At 44.1% G+C, this 17,537-nt stretch overlaps 1 protein-coding gene across 1 annotated transcript; it reads right to left on the reverse strand.

Moving 5' to 3' along the window:
- Window positions 1–1,741: 1,741 nt before the first annotated feature.
- On the reverse strand, window positions 1,742–15,653 carry LOC137436643 (apolipoprotein L2-like). The gene is made up of 3 exons (XM_078786630.1): window positions 15,454–15,653; window positions 5,712–7,962; window positions 1,742–2,939 (listed from the first exon to the last, which is right to left on the reverse strand). Exon 2 carries the CDS (start codon window positions 7,949–7,951, stop codon window positions 6,932–6,934), a length of 1,020 nt encoding a protein of 339 aa, XP_078642756.1. The 5' UTR covers window positions 7,952–7,962; window positions 15,454–15,653; the 3' UTR covers window positions 1,742–2,939; window positions 5,712–6,931.
- Window positions 15,654–17,537: the final 1,884 nt, after the last annotated feature.

Consider the following 17,537-nt stretch of genomic DNA (forward strand, 5'->3'; position numbering starts at 1 on the left):
TTTCTTTTGAATGTTGAATATCGTGCAAGGAAGCGGCACGTCCCATTTTTAAAGTCTTTGGTACGACTCAGCTGGGGTTTGAACCACTGGCATCCCAGATGCAGAGCAGATGCTCTAGCCATTAGACCATTACATTGCACCAATGATCTTTGTCATAATGTTTTTTTGTTCTTTTTAATAAAAATTATATTAAAAAGCGTTTTTCGTTGTTCAACAGCTAAACAGCACTCAAGAGTCCAGGTCTGCTGTTCCAATTACCTTGGAAAATCCTTGCAGGGGAAAAAAGGAAGTAAAAGCAGCACACAACTACATAGACATTAGGCCATTGTAATGCTCTGTTGCCTTCTTTGTATCAAAACCTGGCACCGTGCCCATAAGATAATGAATGGCAAATTCCATTCAACCAACCTGGCTCGTTCAATTGGCTCTCTACCAATACCATAATGCAAAAATATAATGAGTTACCAAGCAGCCAGCGCACACAAACAACATGGCATCAAAGCAGTTTGTCTCCTAGCAACGGGAAATTAAAAGCTTGCCAATACGATAGAAATGTGAACAAACAAGAAACTGTTTTCATGATTTTAAAAAAACCTCCAAATGAAATTGTGCAATTCTGACTGCCACAGCACACAGCAGCCGCCTATGAAGCGAACCAGGCGACTGACGGCCTTGCACTGCCTTCAGAAAGTATTCACACCCCTTGACCTTTTTCACATTTTGTTGTGTTACGGCCTGAATTGAAAAATGGGTTAATTTCTTTGTTACTGATCTACACATAATACCCCATAATGTCAAAGTGGTATAATTTTTTTTTTTTTTTTTTACGAAATAATTAAAAATGAAAAGCTGAAATGTCTTAAGTCAATAAGTATTCAACCCCTTTGTGGTGACAATCAAAATTGAGCTCAGGTGCATCAAATTTCCTTTAATCATCCTTGAGATGGCTCTGCAACTTGATTGGAGTCCACCTGTGGCCAATTCAATTGATTGGACATGATTTAGAAAGAAACACACCTTTTTATATTTTTAGTATAAGGTCGCATAGTTGACAGTGCAGGTCAGAGCAGAAACTCTACCATGAGTGCAAGGAACTGTCCTTAGAACTTTGACATAGAGGAGGCATAGATCTGGGGAAGCGTACAAAACAATTTCTTGTTTTAAAAAAGACATATAAAACAATTTCTAGTGTTGAAAGTTCGCAAGAGCAAACTCTCTATTACTATGGGTTTGGAGGGGAAGTAGGAGGGCCCGTGGTTGGTTTGCCGCCTGAGGCCTAAGTACCCTTATTCCGTCCCTGTTGGCAGGCATGATGGGCCAAACAGCCTTCTATGTGAACATGAGGATAACCGTATTATTTCCAAAGAACTTGGACATTAACAGCAACAACAATAACTTCTGGGAGTTGAGGAAGTGAGGCAACCAACTTACATATTTTTCTGTAGTTTCAGTTCATAACTGTGTTCTCAGATCACGTGACTAGATTTCAGGAATTACCAAACACCCTAAAATAGCTCCACCATTGATATCCCTCTCCTTTATAACAAGGCCAACTTCCACCATAATGAAATGAACTGTTCCTGCCCGGTAATTGTATTCCACAATTCCCTGTTTTGCTCCGACGAAGGGTGAACGCCCAAAACGTCACCTTTTCCTTTTTTACGACAGTGGTTAGCATACTGCAATAAACAGAAAAAGAAGAAAAAAGTGGGATACAGCCTATCAGTGCATGGCCATTACAAAATGTAAACGGTTCCTTTATTTTCCACAATAAACAGAGGACAAGGAGAAAAAAAATCTTCCAAGGGAAATGAATATTTCTCAATGCAGAATTGTACAGTGCAATGCAGCCTCCACACGCAGTTAGCAAATGAGCACCCAAGTGAGCATTGCACTCACAAAGAAGAAGAAGAATAACCACAATGGCCGCTCTTCCCCTCATCTCCCCACCCAAAACCAAAAACAGAAGTGACTCAAAGAAAATCCTTATGTTCAAATAGCCGCTAGTTAGCAGCATTTGTTTATCAATAATGTTACGTTTGTGGGGGGTAGGTAAAAATATCCCATAGGAAAGGTACGATTGTATAATTGTAGCATGGACCGTGGATGCATCGGAGAAATCTCGATGTCCTTAAGTAGGAAAACTGTAGCTTAAGATTGTTTATGTGACTTTATACGAGGGGTGAAACAGTGCTAATTAGTGTAGGGATTAAGGCTAATTTTCCCCAGTATGTGATTCCCCTCTGTAATTTTCCCTTTACGTTTTGCTGACAAGGCCGGCCATTCAAACCTCCTTTAAACAACATTTACAACTGCTGACAAAAGCCAAGCAGAGCCGATCGGACTAAGCCCTGCCTCTAAAGGACCATAGGAAACAGGCCACACCCTTGAGGGACATGATTAGCCCAGAGGTTGTGGGCGGGGTAAACTGGGAGGGACGTTCGGTGATTGGCTCTCAAGAGGACGAAGAATAATGCGTCTCTCTCTCTCTCTCTCTCTCTCTCTCTGCTGATTTTTTTTGCACGAAAAAGAAAGGGCACCATCTTTTTGAATTTGGTGTGCTGGTGATTTTGGTGCGCTTTTGAAGGAGCGTGGAGCTTTTACTGCACCGGCAGCATCTCGACAGGGGTGGGCAACATTTGGGCTAACCAAGGAGCAGGGTCTGCGTTGCACTTGATAGTGGGGGTGAAGGAGGGCCGTCTTGACTGCTTGCCTCATGCCTGGGCGTTTTCGACGCGCGGTGCTGGTGCCATTTTGGGGCGCTGCAGTGCGGGAGGCATCAGACCAGACCATCGCCATCACTTTGTAAAATAACTCGTTGGGGCGAGCTAAGTGCACAAAAAGGCCATTTTATTTCATTTTATTTCGCCCTGTGTGTCCGTTTCTGTGTCTGAGTGGAGGATCCTCAAAGTAGGAGTTTCAATTAGTTTTCACCACAACTTTATTAACGCACAGGTTGTAAACCTGGTGCGTTATAGCGTTTGCCTGGGAATTTCGGGCGCTCAAAAGTGAAGCTAGTTTCTGTCACCCATTTCTGTCGCTCATTTCTGTCGCTCATTTCTGTCGCTCAGATGTGTAAACATGACGTCATCAAATCTATATTTATAGGATAGGTAATAGGAGATATATATGTTATAGGATAGGAATATAGGACCCAAATGACCCAGAGGACCCAAATGACCCAGAGGACCCAAATGACCCAGAGGACCCAAATGACCCAGAGGACCCAAATGACCCAAATGACCCAGAGGACCCAAATGACCCAGAGGACCCAAATGACCCAGAGGACCCAAATGACCCAGAGGACCCAAATGACCCAGAGGACCCAAATGACCCAGAGGACCCAAAGGACCCAAATGACCCAGAGGACCCAAATGACCCAGAGGACCCAAATGACCCAGAGGACCCAAATGACCCAAATGACCCAGAGGACCCAAATGACCCAAATGACCCAGAGGACCCAAATGACCCAGAGGACCCAGAGGACCCAAATGACCCAGAGGACCCAAATGACCCAGAGGACCCAAATGACCCAGAGGACCCAAATGACCCAGAGGACCCAAATGACCCAGAGGACCCAAATGACCCAAATGACCCAGAGGACCCAAATGACCCAGAGGACCCAAATGACCCAGAGGACCCAAAGGACCCAAATGACCCAGAGGACCCAAATGACCCAGAGGACCCAAATGACCCAGAGGACCCAAATGACCCAAATGACCCAGAGGACCCAAATGACCCAAATGACCCAGAGGACCCAAATGACCCAGAGGACCCAGAGGACCCAAATGACCCAGAGGACCCAAATGACCCAGAGGACCCAAATGACCCAGAGGACCCAAATGACCCAGAGGACCCAAATGACCCAGAGGACCCAAATGACCCAAATGACCCAGAGGACCCAAATGACCCAAATGACCCAGAGGACCCAAATGACCCAGAGGACCCAGAGGACCCAAATGACCCAGAGGACCCAAATGACCCAGAGGACCCAAATGACCCAGAGGACCCAAATGACCCAGAGGACCCAAATGACCCAGAGGACCCAAATGACCCAAATGACCCAGAGGACCCAAATGACCCAGAGGACCCAAATGACCCAGAGGACCCAAAGGACCCAAATGACCCAGAGGACCCAAATGACCCAGAGGACCCAAATGACCCAGAGGACCCAAATGACCCAAATGACCCAGAGGACCCAAATGACCCAAATGACCCAGAGGACCCAAATGACCCAGAGGACCCAGAGGACCCAAATGACCCAGAGGACCCAAATGACCCAGAGGACCCAAATGACCCAGAGGACCCAAATGACCCAGAGGACCCAAATGACCCAGAGGACCCAAATGACCCAAATGACCCAGAGGACCCAAATGACCCAGAGGACCCAAATGACCCAGAGGACCCAAATGACCCAGAGGACCCAAATGACCCAGAGGACCCAGAGGACCCAGAGGACCCAAATGACCCAGAGGACCCAAATGACCCAGAGGACCCAAATGACCCAGAGGACCCAAATGACCCAGAGGACCCAAATGACCCAGAGGACCCAAATGACCCAGAGGACCCAGAGGACCCAAATGACCCAGAGGACCCAAATGACCCAGAGGACCCAAATGACCCAGAGGACCCAAATGACCCAGAGGACCCAAATGACCCAGAGGACCCAAATGACCCAGAGGACCCAAATGACCCAGAGGACCCAAATGACCCAGAGGACCCAGAGGACCCAGAGGACCCAAATGACCCAGAGGACCCAAATGACCCAGAGGACCCAAATGACCCAGAGGACCCAAATGACCCAGAGGACCCAAATGACCCAGAGGACCCAAATGACCCAGAGGACCCAGAGGACCCAAATGACCCAGAGGACCCAAATGACCCAGAGGACCCAAATGACCCAGAGGACCCAAATGACCCAGAGGACCCAAATGACCCAGAGGACCCAAATGACCCAGAGCCAGAGGACCCAAATGACCCAGAGGACCCAAATGACCCAGAGGACCCAAATGACCCAAATGACCCAGAGGACCCAAATGACCCAGAGGACCCAAATGACCCAGAGGACCCAAATGACCCAAATGACCCAGAGGACCCAAATGACCCAGAGGACCCAAATGACCCAGAGGACCCAAATGACCCAGAGGACCCAAATGACCCAGAGGACCCAGAGGACCCAAATGACCCAGAGGACCCAAATGACCCAAATGACCCAGAGGACCCAAATGACCCAGAGGACCCAAATGACGCAGTGGACCCAAATGACCCAAATGACCCAGAGGACCCAGAGGACCCAGAGGACCCAGATGACCCAGAGGACCCAAATGACCCAAATGACCCAGAGGACCCAAATGACCCAGAGGACCCAAATGACCCAGAGGACCCAAATGACCCAGAGGACCCAAATGACCCAAATGACCCAGAGGACCCAAATGACCCAGAGGACCCAAATGACCCAGAGGACCCAAATGACCCAGAGGACCCAAATGACCCAGAGGACCCAAATGACCCAGAGGACCCAAATGACCCAGAGGACCCAAATTCTATGTATGTTTCTATGATGATGTATGTTTTGGTGAAAGTACATAATGTGAATACTAGTAGCAATTTTACAAAAACCATGGCATAATTTCAAATCTTGACCCGAGATGATAATTATGCTACATCATAATTTCCATGTGCCAACCTGGGCGGAATCCAAGTGGATTCACTTGACTTGTTCCGTTTTTGATTCGTTCTCATTAAATTCATTATTGTTGCATTTTATTTGTCATGTTCGTTTATTCGTTGTGGTTTCGGTTTAAACCCATGTTCAGATAAACGCTTCGCACTCCATCCTGCGAGTGACAAAAATACGGCTATTTTCGGCTGCTCGCCTCAAGTAAAAACTGTCTTGGCTATCTGTCATTCAGTAGTCTCGATCGCTGGTGACACGACAATAATATCAACTATTGTACTGTACTTACATTGTTATCATTTTTCAAAGACGAGTGTGGATGCGGAGTGCAGAGGCTACAGAAAATTTAAAATAAACAAACTTTTAACTATTCATTGCATTAACTAGAGGTTCATAGACCACTTAACCCCCCTAGATGTCTTGAGAAAAAGGACATGGGACTTTATTTGAATTTGGAAATGGGACCCTTAATGGAAACAGTTTATTGGAAGAAGAAGAAGGGAAAATCTTGAAGTTCCCCCTGCTCTGAGAGTGGCAAGTTTGGTCGAGATGGCATAAAATTTTGTCCAAGTTCTGCTAAACTGGAGGTTTTTGGAAGTACTAAAAGATGATTTGTGTTCTCCAGTGTTCAAATATATAATTAAATTGAGATAAAATAAAGGCTTTAAAGGCTGAAGAAAACATCCAAAACAAACCATCGAATCGGAAGTTTATCGCAGCTGATGCATCGTCTTTTACACCACTTTATTTAACACGTTAAAATTTGTTTTTCGTGCCTGTTGTTTGTGCCCTTTATGACATCTATAAAACAGCAAATTTCCTGTTTGGAATGATTTTCCGTTTTGTTTCACTGCCAGAGAGGCAGACAAAGAGACATTACTCCTCTCTAAAAAAAAAAAAAGTGCCTTACTCCTCTCTGCGGATGCACGCTCGGGACGACATTCCATCCATTTTGCTAAATTCAGACCCAAAGTACTGATAACCTGCAGGTTCGTGTTCCAATTCGTGTTCTACAGTGTTCAAATTGAAAATTCCAATTGCAATTAACTAATTACTTGATCATAGACTGACAGACAGAGAGTGTGAACCAATATTGTTTAACTCCGCTTTGTGCTTCACACGCACGCAGTAACTACTGCACTCAAGGAAATTTTTTTCAATCCTTCATCAGGCCAAAACGTGTTCTCCAGTATCGAGTGTGCATGCCAAGCGAAAAAGAAAGTGAAAACAACACCCGCCTTCTGACAATCAACGTCATTGCAATTCAAAATAAAAATCATTATTGGGATCAACGCAATCATCATGACCATTTTCTGGATAATACATCTCATACACCTTGCGAATCTCAGGAAGACTGCTCTCCATGTGATTGGCAATGTCCATCAAGTTCAGTGCAGCTTGGGACGGGTTACCCTGACTCATATCCAGCAAGGTCTTCACCAGCACACCAACATCCACTGCCATAAGGACTCCGGAGAGCGCCAATCCAGCCACTCGGATTCCAGTTGTCAATGCGACACTGGCAACCCCTTTGGCCACGCTGGCACTAATCTCGCCGCCAATGGCTCCGACATACAAGGCGTCTTTGGCCACGTGTCCGGCGGCTGTCGTACCAGACAGAAACCCTTTAGAAACGGTCATGTTTTGATCTTCCACCTGAACCTGTTCAAACACCGGTGCTTGATGTTCTTCCATCAAATCTAGTAACATTTTGCTATTTTGTGCATCTTCATCCATAATGCTCTTCACCTCCTTCTTCTTTAAATATTCCTGGACAGTCTGCACAATGGATGCCCCTCCGGCAGTCAATCCTCCCGCTACCCCTGTTGCTGCTCCTGCGATGGTAAGTCCAATGGAAACTCCAAAGGTAACTGGAATGAGGGCCAGGCCGACGATGGACAATATGCCTCCAATTACACCAACTGAACTTCCAGTTACCTTTGCGATATTGACATTTTTCTCCGTTTCCTGCAGTTGCTCGGCCATTTTGCGGATCTCGCCGGTTACAATCTTCCTGCATGTCTCCCATCGATCAAACACATCCTTGGGTGTTTCTTTCGGCTTCTCTTCAGGAACCTCCTCATTATCTATGAAGTTCAAATGAATGGCCTGAAGACCTCCATCTTCATCTTCCTCTTCCTCCAACAGATGCTGTGTTTCTTCGTCATCTTCATCAACACAATCCAAAATGGCTTCCCTCTGGACCTCATCATTCAAGGCCTTTTTGAGACGACCCAAGGAAAACGTGTTATAATTTGATGTATTGTTCGTCATCTTCCTTCAGTCTGAAAAAGAACAAAAGGCAACACTTTAAAACATAGGGGCAATACCCGTGGGCGCTCACCTGGTAGAATAAAGCAGTATATTACACTGACTAAAGGTATTTTAAAACCTATCATGGTATTTTTAACCAATTTCAATGGTTGCAAGAAGACAGAGCAGCATGTACAATCATACTAACATAATCATAAGACTTCAAGCAACAAAAAAAACAAACTATTTTGGAGGAACGCCTTAGACCCCAATTTTTAAAATGCCGACGTTGGTACATCATGGGTGACAAACGGAATGTTGTGGTCAGGTTTCATTGGAATTGTATGTGTAGTTTCTGAGAAGAAAGCAAATATCTCTTACAATGTCTCTCCGAAAAGACCGACTGAAAAACCCTCCCATCTACTTTCTCAACAATCCTCTCCTCTCCAAGAAGTTCTGTCGCTCAAGCTTTTGGGTCTCACTATCTGACATGATCTTTCTTGGTAAAACCACATTTCCAAGCTGGCCTCCAAAGCCAGTCGCCGACTGGGCATCCTCCGTCGTGCGAAGTCCTTCCTTGGCACACCTGAGCTCCTCACCACATACAAGGCTTTCATCCGCAGCTCAATGGAATACTGTTCCCCCCTCTGGGCCGGTGCTCCTGCCTCACACCTAGCTCGGCTTCACGCTGTTGAAACCAAAGCTTTCAGAATCATTGGAATCTCCTGCGATGAAGTTAACTCCGAGGGCTTTTCACTCACTCACCGCAGGCAGGTTGGTGGTCTTTCCGTCTTCTACCGACTCCTCTCCGGCCTTGCTCCCCCAGCTCTCTCTGTGCTCTGTCCCCCTAATATTCCTACAGGTCGCACAAGATCTGCCTGCAACCCTCTTATGGTTAAACTGCCAAAACCTAGGCTCTCTGCTCACCTTCACTCTTTCATTCTCCTTTTCTCCCGCCTCTGGAACAAACTCCCACACTCTCTTCAATCCCTCACCTCCCTCCAGGTCTTTAAAACAGCTGTTCACCACCATCTCTTAGCTTCCCCCATCCAAAACCTTGATCTTTTCTACCCCCACTAATTCACCCCAGAGCACTTTTTTGAAATTCCAACTTCTTTCCTGGAAGTCCTTGCAGTGTCCTTATGTTTTATACCTCTCCCACCTCCCCCCCCAAGCCCTCTCCCTCCCAGAGTTCTCTCGATGTCCCTGCTCTCAAATGTTGTGTTTGTGTCCTCCCCCCTCTCTCCCCATCTTGTCTACCGCTCCCCTTATTTTGTGTTTTATGTGTCGGTTTGTGTCGGTTTGACTTTTTGTGTGATGAATGCCAGTCGTCGACTGAACTCTTTTACTGCACCGGCAGCATCTCGACAGGGGTGGACATTTACTCTTTCACGAGCCTCGATCTTGTATACAAATATATATATGTATATATATACCTATTTGGGGGGGGGGGTGGGACAACAACCCCCCAGTAGATCCCTCAAGGCGCAATTTTCTTTTTAATTCCACGAACAAACTTTGGTACATCACAGGTAATGAAGGTTGTGGTCAAGTTTCATCGGAATTGCATGTGTGATTTCTGAAAAGAGGCAAATACCGACTTTGGGGGGCAACCCCCCTTTTGCTCACACCTCCAAAGGGCAGATTTTTTTAAATGCCGTGAACAAACTTTGGTACAACCCGGGAGGTGAAGGTTGTGGTAATGTTTCATTGAAATCGTGTGTGTAGTTTCAGAGAAGAAAGCAAATATCTATTTTGGGGGTCAAACCTGGACCCACTTTGACCCCCCGTTAACCCCCTTAGACTTCGATTTTCTTAGTGCCATGAACAAACTTCGGTACATCATGGGTGATGAAGGTTTTTGGTCAAGTTTCATCGAAATAGCGTGTGTAGTTTCAGAGGAAAAAGCAAATTCCTATTTGGGGGGGTGGGTGTCAAACGTGGACCCACTTTGACCCCCTGTAAACCCCCTTAGACCCCGACCTTTTTAATGCCGTGAAAAAACTTTAGTCACAACATAGCAAATATCATTTGTGCCAAGTTTAGTCACAATCACATCAGCGGTTTCGGAGAAGAAGTTGCAAGTGTTGACGGATGGACGGACTGACTGACTGACTGACAACGCGCCATCGCATAAGCTTCCAGGTCCTTCCTTCCAGGTGAGCTAAAAAGCAATCTCTGAAAACTTGAATATACCTCATCAAGGTTATTACAGCATGAAGGTGTCTTCCTCTTCCGTATACAGCACAAGTGTGCAGGGTAGCATCATTGGCTGACAGCACTCTGTGCCGCTGTTGCAGCGCCCTCTATAGGTTGGGGCAGGAATTCGTAATTTTTTCATGGTGCCAACAATAGCTAGCCTACTCTTCGTGAAGGACACTATGGGATTTGTGACGTCCACCATCTAATGCTGGGAGATGGGCCGCCAAGTTTAACAACCATCCGAGGGGACAGCACACGTTGATGAATCACCCTGCCTGTGAAACACCAGGTGACAGTTTACAGCTGGGTCGGGATTGCAACCCAGGCCAGATAGCTTAGAGCAAGTGTGCATACCTCCAGCTAATCCTACCAGCCCAGCATAGGATATAACTAATGGGTAAACGTCATAAAACATTTGATGTGAAAGAATGAACAGAATCGATTTTCACATTTGCTTTCATCAAGACTGAAATGCTGCTGTCCACAACTTGTACCATCATTACTTGGTTTATTTTCGAAAACATTTAATTGGATTCAATACTTTGAGCCCAGTAATGAATTTATGCCTTGAGGGCGAAGGGTTGCTTTATCGTGCATCGAACACATCACATGAGAGTTGGATTCAGTGTGGTTTGGCCTGCACCATGTGACCTATGAACACAAGATTTGTGAACATAATCTCAGAGAATATCTCAGAAAATAATACATCACGTGTTTCGCGACTCTGGAGTCTCCTTGGGAATGTTGTGTACAATGCATGAGAGCTGAAGATTGATGGTCCAGTAAAAATCGTATCATATTGCTTACATGGATTTCCCTGGTGTTGGGCTAGTGGCTAGGGTGCCGGCTTAGGATCCTAGGATCCTGGGTTCAAATCCTGGTCGATCGCTGAATTAACGCCAGGGGGGTTGACTCAGCCTGTTCATCCTTCCGAGGTCGGCTAATTGAGGACCAGTTCACTGGTAATTCCCTGTTTGTCGTTAAAGGCGGCAAAAAGGGTTGGCGTCAGGAAGGGCATCTGGCCGTAAAACATTGCTTCAAAAAGGGGACCGAAAAACAACAACAACCATGGTTCCCGAAAAAGGCCAACCCCCGCTTGCGGGGAAAAATGGCCTCTAAAGGTGGTTTTTTTTAATTTTTATTGCTTACATGGATTTCATTTATCACTTCCTTGGAGGGAAGGTTGGAAGAGATGAAAAAGGAAAATGTGAATTTCAGTCAGAGGTGCATAGTGATCGGGTCATTCCAGCTCTCACACTTGTGCTGTTAAAAGAGCAAATCTACTTCCGTTTAATCATCAAATGCATTCGTTTCTTAAACGTTATCCCTTTAAGTTGTGGACATTTTTCTTGTTGGATCCATTTCCAGTGACTAGCTTTGAGAACTGTGAAAGGCGGAGATGGTTAAAGGAGAATCACGAGCCAGATAAGAAGGCCATTCATGTAAAAGGTCAACTGTCTTCAAATATTCAAGCGAACCTCATTAACTTTCTGGGAACCATTAAAAAAAATTACACCAGAGAATTAATAGAACACCTTACACTGTGCAGTCTTGAGAAAAAGGACATGGGCGGGGTCTATGTGCGGTAAATTTGATTGGTCGTGTTGATGTAAAATGCTGTAATATTTTGTCCAAGTACTCTACTGCTAAACGGAAGGTTTTTGAAAGTGTCAATATGGGGATTTATGTTCTACATTGTTCAAGTATATAAGTCAATTGAAACAAAAGAAAAATTTTAAAGGTTGTACAAAAAAATTGAACGTTTACCGCCGTGGCTTTTACATCACCCTATCCAACAAAGTAACATGAGTTATTCATGCCTGTCGTTTGTGTCCTTTATGATGTCCTCCTGTCCTTAAAAAAACAAGCTTCCTGTTTGGAATGATTTTCAATCATTCTTTGACTACCAGACAGATAGACAGAGTTAAAAAAAAAAAAATCACCCCCGTGTCTGAAGGAAGCGATTCAGTTTGGCATTTTAAATCTATGCTATAAGAGAGCCATTTAGCATGGAATGAAGGTATTGCAAAGGGTGTTGGAGAGGAGGACAAGGAAGAAAGTGAAGATCGACGAAATGCAGTTTGGATTTATGCCAGGAAGAGGAACGAGAGACGCGCTTTTTATTGTGAGGCAGTTGCAGAAGTACATGGAGAAGAGGAAGAAGGTGTTTCTTGGGTTTGTTGATCTGGAGAAAGCATTCGATAGGGTTCCACGCGAAGTATTGACATGGGCATTGAGGAAGTTAGGAGTGGAGGAATGGTTGATCAGAGTAGGGATGGCAATGTACAAAAGAGCGCGCACAGCTGTAAGGACAGAGGACGGGAACAGTGGTGAGTTTGAGGTGAAGGTGGGAGTGCATCAGGGGTCGGTACCAAGTCCACTACTATTTGTAGCTGTGACGGAGGTGCTGGCTCGGAACGTAAAGGAGGGTTTATCCTGGGAGTTGTTGTATACAGATGATCTGGTGTTGATTGCAGAAAGTATGGATGGACTGAAGGAGAAGATGAACAAGTGGAAGGAATGAATTGAGACAAAAGGTCTGAAGGTGAATATCCGAAAAACGAAGGTGATGGCAAGTGGTAAAGCATGTGGTGAGGTGGAAAGAACTGGGTAGTGGCCGTGTGCTGTGTGTAGGAAGGGTGTCGGAGTGAATTCCATTCAATGTACAATGTGCGCTGAGTGGGTTCATCAAAAATGTAGTGGTTTGAGAGGGTCATTAACCAGTGTGGCAGCTACATTCAAATGTAAGGTGTGCACAGAGGGAGCTGCAGATGGAGGAAATATTGAGTTGGATCTTGGAGATGGCGTGAAGCTGGAAGGTGTGAAAACATTTTGATACCTAGGAGACATGCTGAATGGAGAAGGTGGATCAGACTCGGCAACGGTTGCTAGAGTGAGATGTGCATGGAAGAAGTTTCGGGAACTGAGTGGCGTGCTGATGAGGAGGGGAGTGTCGTTGAAGCTGAAGGGAAAGGTGTATGCTGCATGTGTGAGAAGTGTTATGATTTATGGGAGCGACACATGGGTAATGAACGTAGAGCAGCAACGAAGGCTGGAAAGGGTGGAAATGCGAATGGTTCGGTGGATGTGTGGAGTATCGTTGAGAGAGAGGAAGACAAATGATGAATTGCGAAAGATGATGGGAATATTGCCTGTGATTGATGCTGTGAAGAGAAACAGTTTGAGATGGTTTGGTCATGTGTTGAGGAAGGATGAAAGTGACTGGTTGAGAAGAGTGATGGAAATGAATGTAGAAGGAAGCAGAGGATGGGGAAGACCGAGAAAGACTTGGCTAAAGATGGTGGAAGAAGAAATGCGGGCAAGGGGGTTAACAAGGGGAGATGCAGACAATAGGGAAAAATGGAGAAGATTGTCATGGGGACCGCAAGGCTAACCCCCGCTCTTGCAGGGAAAATGGCCTTAAAATGCCTGTTGTTGTTTGTTGTATAAGAGAGCCATTTGTCTTTGTGTGTGTGTCACCATTTTCCTCAGAGATGGCTGAATGGATCTTTGTCAAACTTTCAGAGGTGCATCATTGAGTGTCAGGAAGGGAGTATTTTAGGCAAAAATGTTTGAAAGTTTGAAAAAAAAAAGATCGATTTTTTGGGGGGGATTTTAAAAAATCGCTCTATAGTGCCTGAGCCTTTGAAGCTATGTGAAAGGTAATATTATATGATCCCCGATTAGTGTGTGAGTATTATTATTATATTTAAAAAAAAATCCTTTGTAGGTGTAGGGAAGTGTTTTCGGCACCCACAAAAAATAGGAAAATAAGCAAATTGACGTCGGGCAACCTGGGTACTCCTGCTCGTATGAAATAGGCAAAGCCGAGAAAGGAATGAAACCCTTTAGAATTACCCTTTAGAATCCTCCAGAACCCTTTAGAATTACCCTTTAGAATCCTTCAGAAACATTTTGAATTAACCTTTGGAATTACCCCTTTACAATTACCCATTATAATTACCGTTTAGAATTACCCTTTAGATTTACTCTTTATAATTACGATTTAGAACCCATTAGAATGACCCTTTAGAATTACCCTTAATAATTACCATTTAGAATTAAACACGATAGGTTAGAAAGGTTATTCTTCATTTTTGACGGACGGATGGAAGGAAGGACATAGCCAATAATTATTTATGAGGCTTCACCGCTTAAAAATTATCCGCATATGCGCGATCGGGTCAAATTCAGAGCCGAAGCACAGTATTCCTAAACTACAGGGTCGTTTTCCGATTTATGTTCAAAATGTAACATTAAATTAAAATGAAGTTCCTCCTCAATCATGAAGTGACGTTTGTGGATAGAAGGACACAGACAAAGGGAACCAATTGCTTAACCCCGCTTTTGGCTTCACGTGTGCATGGTAAATATTTAGAATTTTTTTTTTCATCAAAACAGGAAACAGAAAGTTATTTATATGTATATATATATATATATATATATATATATATATATATATATATATATATATATACACATAAACATATACATATGTACATATACATATATATTAACGGTTAAATGGAACTCTTGACTATTGCATAATGTATTGTGTCATAATTCAAAAGTTTACACAACTATATTTCCTGAGCCATGAAATTATACAGTTGTATTATGATTATACCAGCCGAAAGCACCCGGCATTGCCCGGGTTCTTTTTGAATGAATTTACTACTATTATTCAGCTTTTACGCGCGGCCGTAGAAGATTGACTACCATAATTCAGCTCAGCTTTTAATTGCGAAATGGGCCCAGCCCAGCCGAGGCGGCCTCGACCGGCCTCGCCACCTCACCTATAACCTTCCCGGAGCCCGTCCCAACATTTTTAGTTCTTTTTGAATGAATTTACTACTATAATTCAGCTCAGCTTTTAATTGCGAAATGGGCCCGGCCCGGCCGAAGCGGCCTCGCCACCTGGCCTAAAACCTTCCGAGGGCCCGTCCCGACATTTTTAGTTCTTTTTGAATGAATTTACTACTATAATTCAGCTTTTACTCACAGCCATAGAAGATTGACTACCATAATTCAGCTCAGCTTTTAATTGCGAAATGGGCCCGGCCCGGCCGAAGCGGCCTCGTCACCTAGCCTAAAACCTTCCCGGGGCCGGTCCCGATATTTTTTGTATTAGAGGTTTCCTCCTGTCTCACCATTCACTAGATTAGCTTGCGCAGACAAAAAAAAAAAAAACTTTCTTTTATAATATAGAGAGATAATGGCTTGTGCAGTAATTTAATCATATGAGAAAGAATAATTTCAATTTGCGAAACAATAATGAAATATAATTACACATTTAGGAGAAAGATAAAACTTGAACTCACAGTTATCTTCGTGAAATTTAGAGAAAAGCTTTCGTTCTCAAATATGGAAATATAAGAGATCCAGGCAAGCAGGCGATTGAAGGGACGGTTAGAGCCCAGGAAAGGGCGTTCCTGCCTGTATGTTGTGCAGTCACATTGTGCAGCTTTCTAACCTATCAGTCCCCTTGTGACATACCGGTACATGGCTTTGCATAAACAGTACTGTACACACATTATGTATGTATATATACATTTTTTTTTTTTTTTTAACTGTGAGAAATAGCAGAAACCCCACAATACGAGCAGGGTGCCTCATTTACATTAAATAAATAATCGGGAGAAATTAAATAAGTAGTGGACGTAGCTTCAAGATGATCAATGTTTTATTTTCTGACTAGCTTTCGACCAAACAGACCTTCTTCTCAATCTTCCTCGAGTTCAACGAAAGTGTTGACACAAATCAATATAACATAATGTGTTGTTAATTTTTTAACATATAGACATGTATACTGTACATACATATATATATACAGAGACAGAGACAGAAACAGAGACAGAGAGAGAGAGAGAGACTTTTGTCCTTTTATTATAAAAGTATAAAACCAAAGTATTCCAACTCCACTTCACATACAAATCACAACCTCATTTCTAATGCATTTGCACAAAACACCCCCCCATGCCCCATAACTCTTCAAACACAAGAAGGTTCCCCATGTTTACATGATAAGCATGTTCGAGCTTTATACGTGCTGACACCATCCCGATGAAACAAAAGAGTGCATTTTCATTTTTTCCACTACCTAATCTGGCTTTTCTGGTTTTATAAATTGCAAGCTTAGCAATTCCAAGCAAAAAATTCAAAAGCAAAATCACAGAGTTTTTCCTAGTATTACATGCAAGTCCGTAAACAAAGATTGTAACAGAAAAAACAATTTTGAATTTACAAAAGATTCGGCTCAGATACAGAAACAGAGATGACAATCTCTTGCACTCAATAAACGCATGATACAAATGTTCAACATTACCACAAAAAGGACATAAATTAGACACAGCAGGGTTAAACTTCTGAACTAACACCTGTGTGGCCAGGGCGTGATGGACCAGTCTCCAATTTAGGTCTCCTGTACGTCCAACAGTAGGACTCCTGTACATTTCATCCCACTTTGGAGTGAGAAATGCTCCTGCAGGTAAAGACTCTTTCCACTTGTTCCTTAAGGGTGCTGCACAGCCCGGTAAGCACACCTCTAGACAAATTCTATACATTGCCCTTTTTCCCATGATGTGGAACACACCGGATTCTTCGCTGTTAGAGGAAAACATACCATGTTGTTCCTGGGCAGTGACTGAGAGTTCAGGGAAGGTTAAACGAAAATCTACTTCTTCATTTACCCCATTCCACCCAATGTTTAAATCTAAAAAAGTCTGGGATACAATCTTTATGACCCTACTCACTATTCTAATTGAACGCAAGCCAATTTTTCCAGAAACAGCGCTGGCAGACAACCATCGCTTCAAGGATAGCTCCATAAGATCTCGCACTTTATTAATCCCATTGTTCGTAAAATGTTCCATAAAAGCTCGGCTGGTAGATACTTCAGCGAATAGTGAGTTTTGGAACAATGGCTCATGCACAAACCTCCTGGGATCATGAGATCTCCAACCGCTGCACTCCTAGAGCTTGCCAGGCGTTCAGGAGAGACCGATGAAATGCAGGGAGCCGAGCTCTGTCGACCTGTTTCAAGTCCATAAGGAAAAGTTCCCGGTCATAGTCCATTCCACCTACTTGCCTGAGCAACGTATTCGTGAGAGGACGCCATGGCACAACCTCGCTGTACAGCAGAAGTTTTAGTGTCATTAGCCGAAAAGCCATTATTCGACTAGGGATGTGCACCAGGTTTTGACCACCTGAATTACGTGGTCTACACAGCACATCTGGCTTAAGCCAGTGGTGGCCTCCCCAGAAGAAGTCAACTAGACCCCTCTGAATGTTGGTGATCAGAGCTTGAGGAGGCTGGAGTGCTATGATCTTATGCCATACGATTGGAAGCACCAGGTTGTTTATTATCGTTACCCGAGAGAGAGAGAGAGAGAGAGAGAGAGATATA

This window comes from Myxine glutinosa, chromosome 11 (assembly GCF_964187855.1).
Source record: "Myxine glutinosa chromosome 11, kmMyxGlut1.1, whole genome shotgun sequence".
Classification (NCBI taxonomy): Eukaryota; Metazoa; Chordata; class Myxini; order Myxiniformes; family Myxinidae; genus Myxine; species Myxine glutinosa.

What these genes read in the sequence shown, in the direction of transcription:
- LOC137436643 (XM_078786630.1), bottom strand. Translation starts at nt 7,951, where the DNA reads ATGACGAACAATACATCAAATTATAACACGTTTTCCTTGGGTCGTCTC.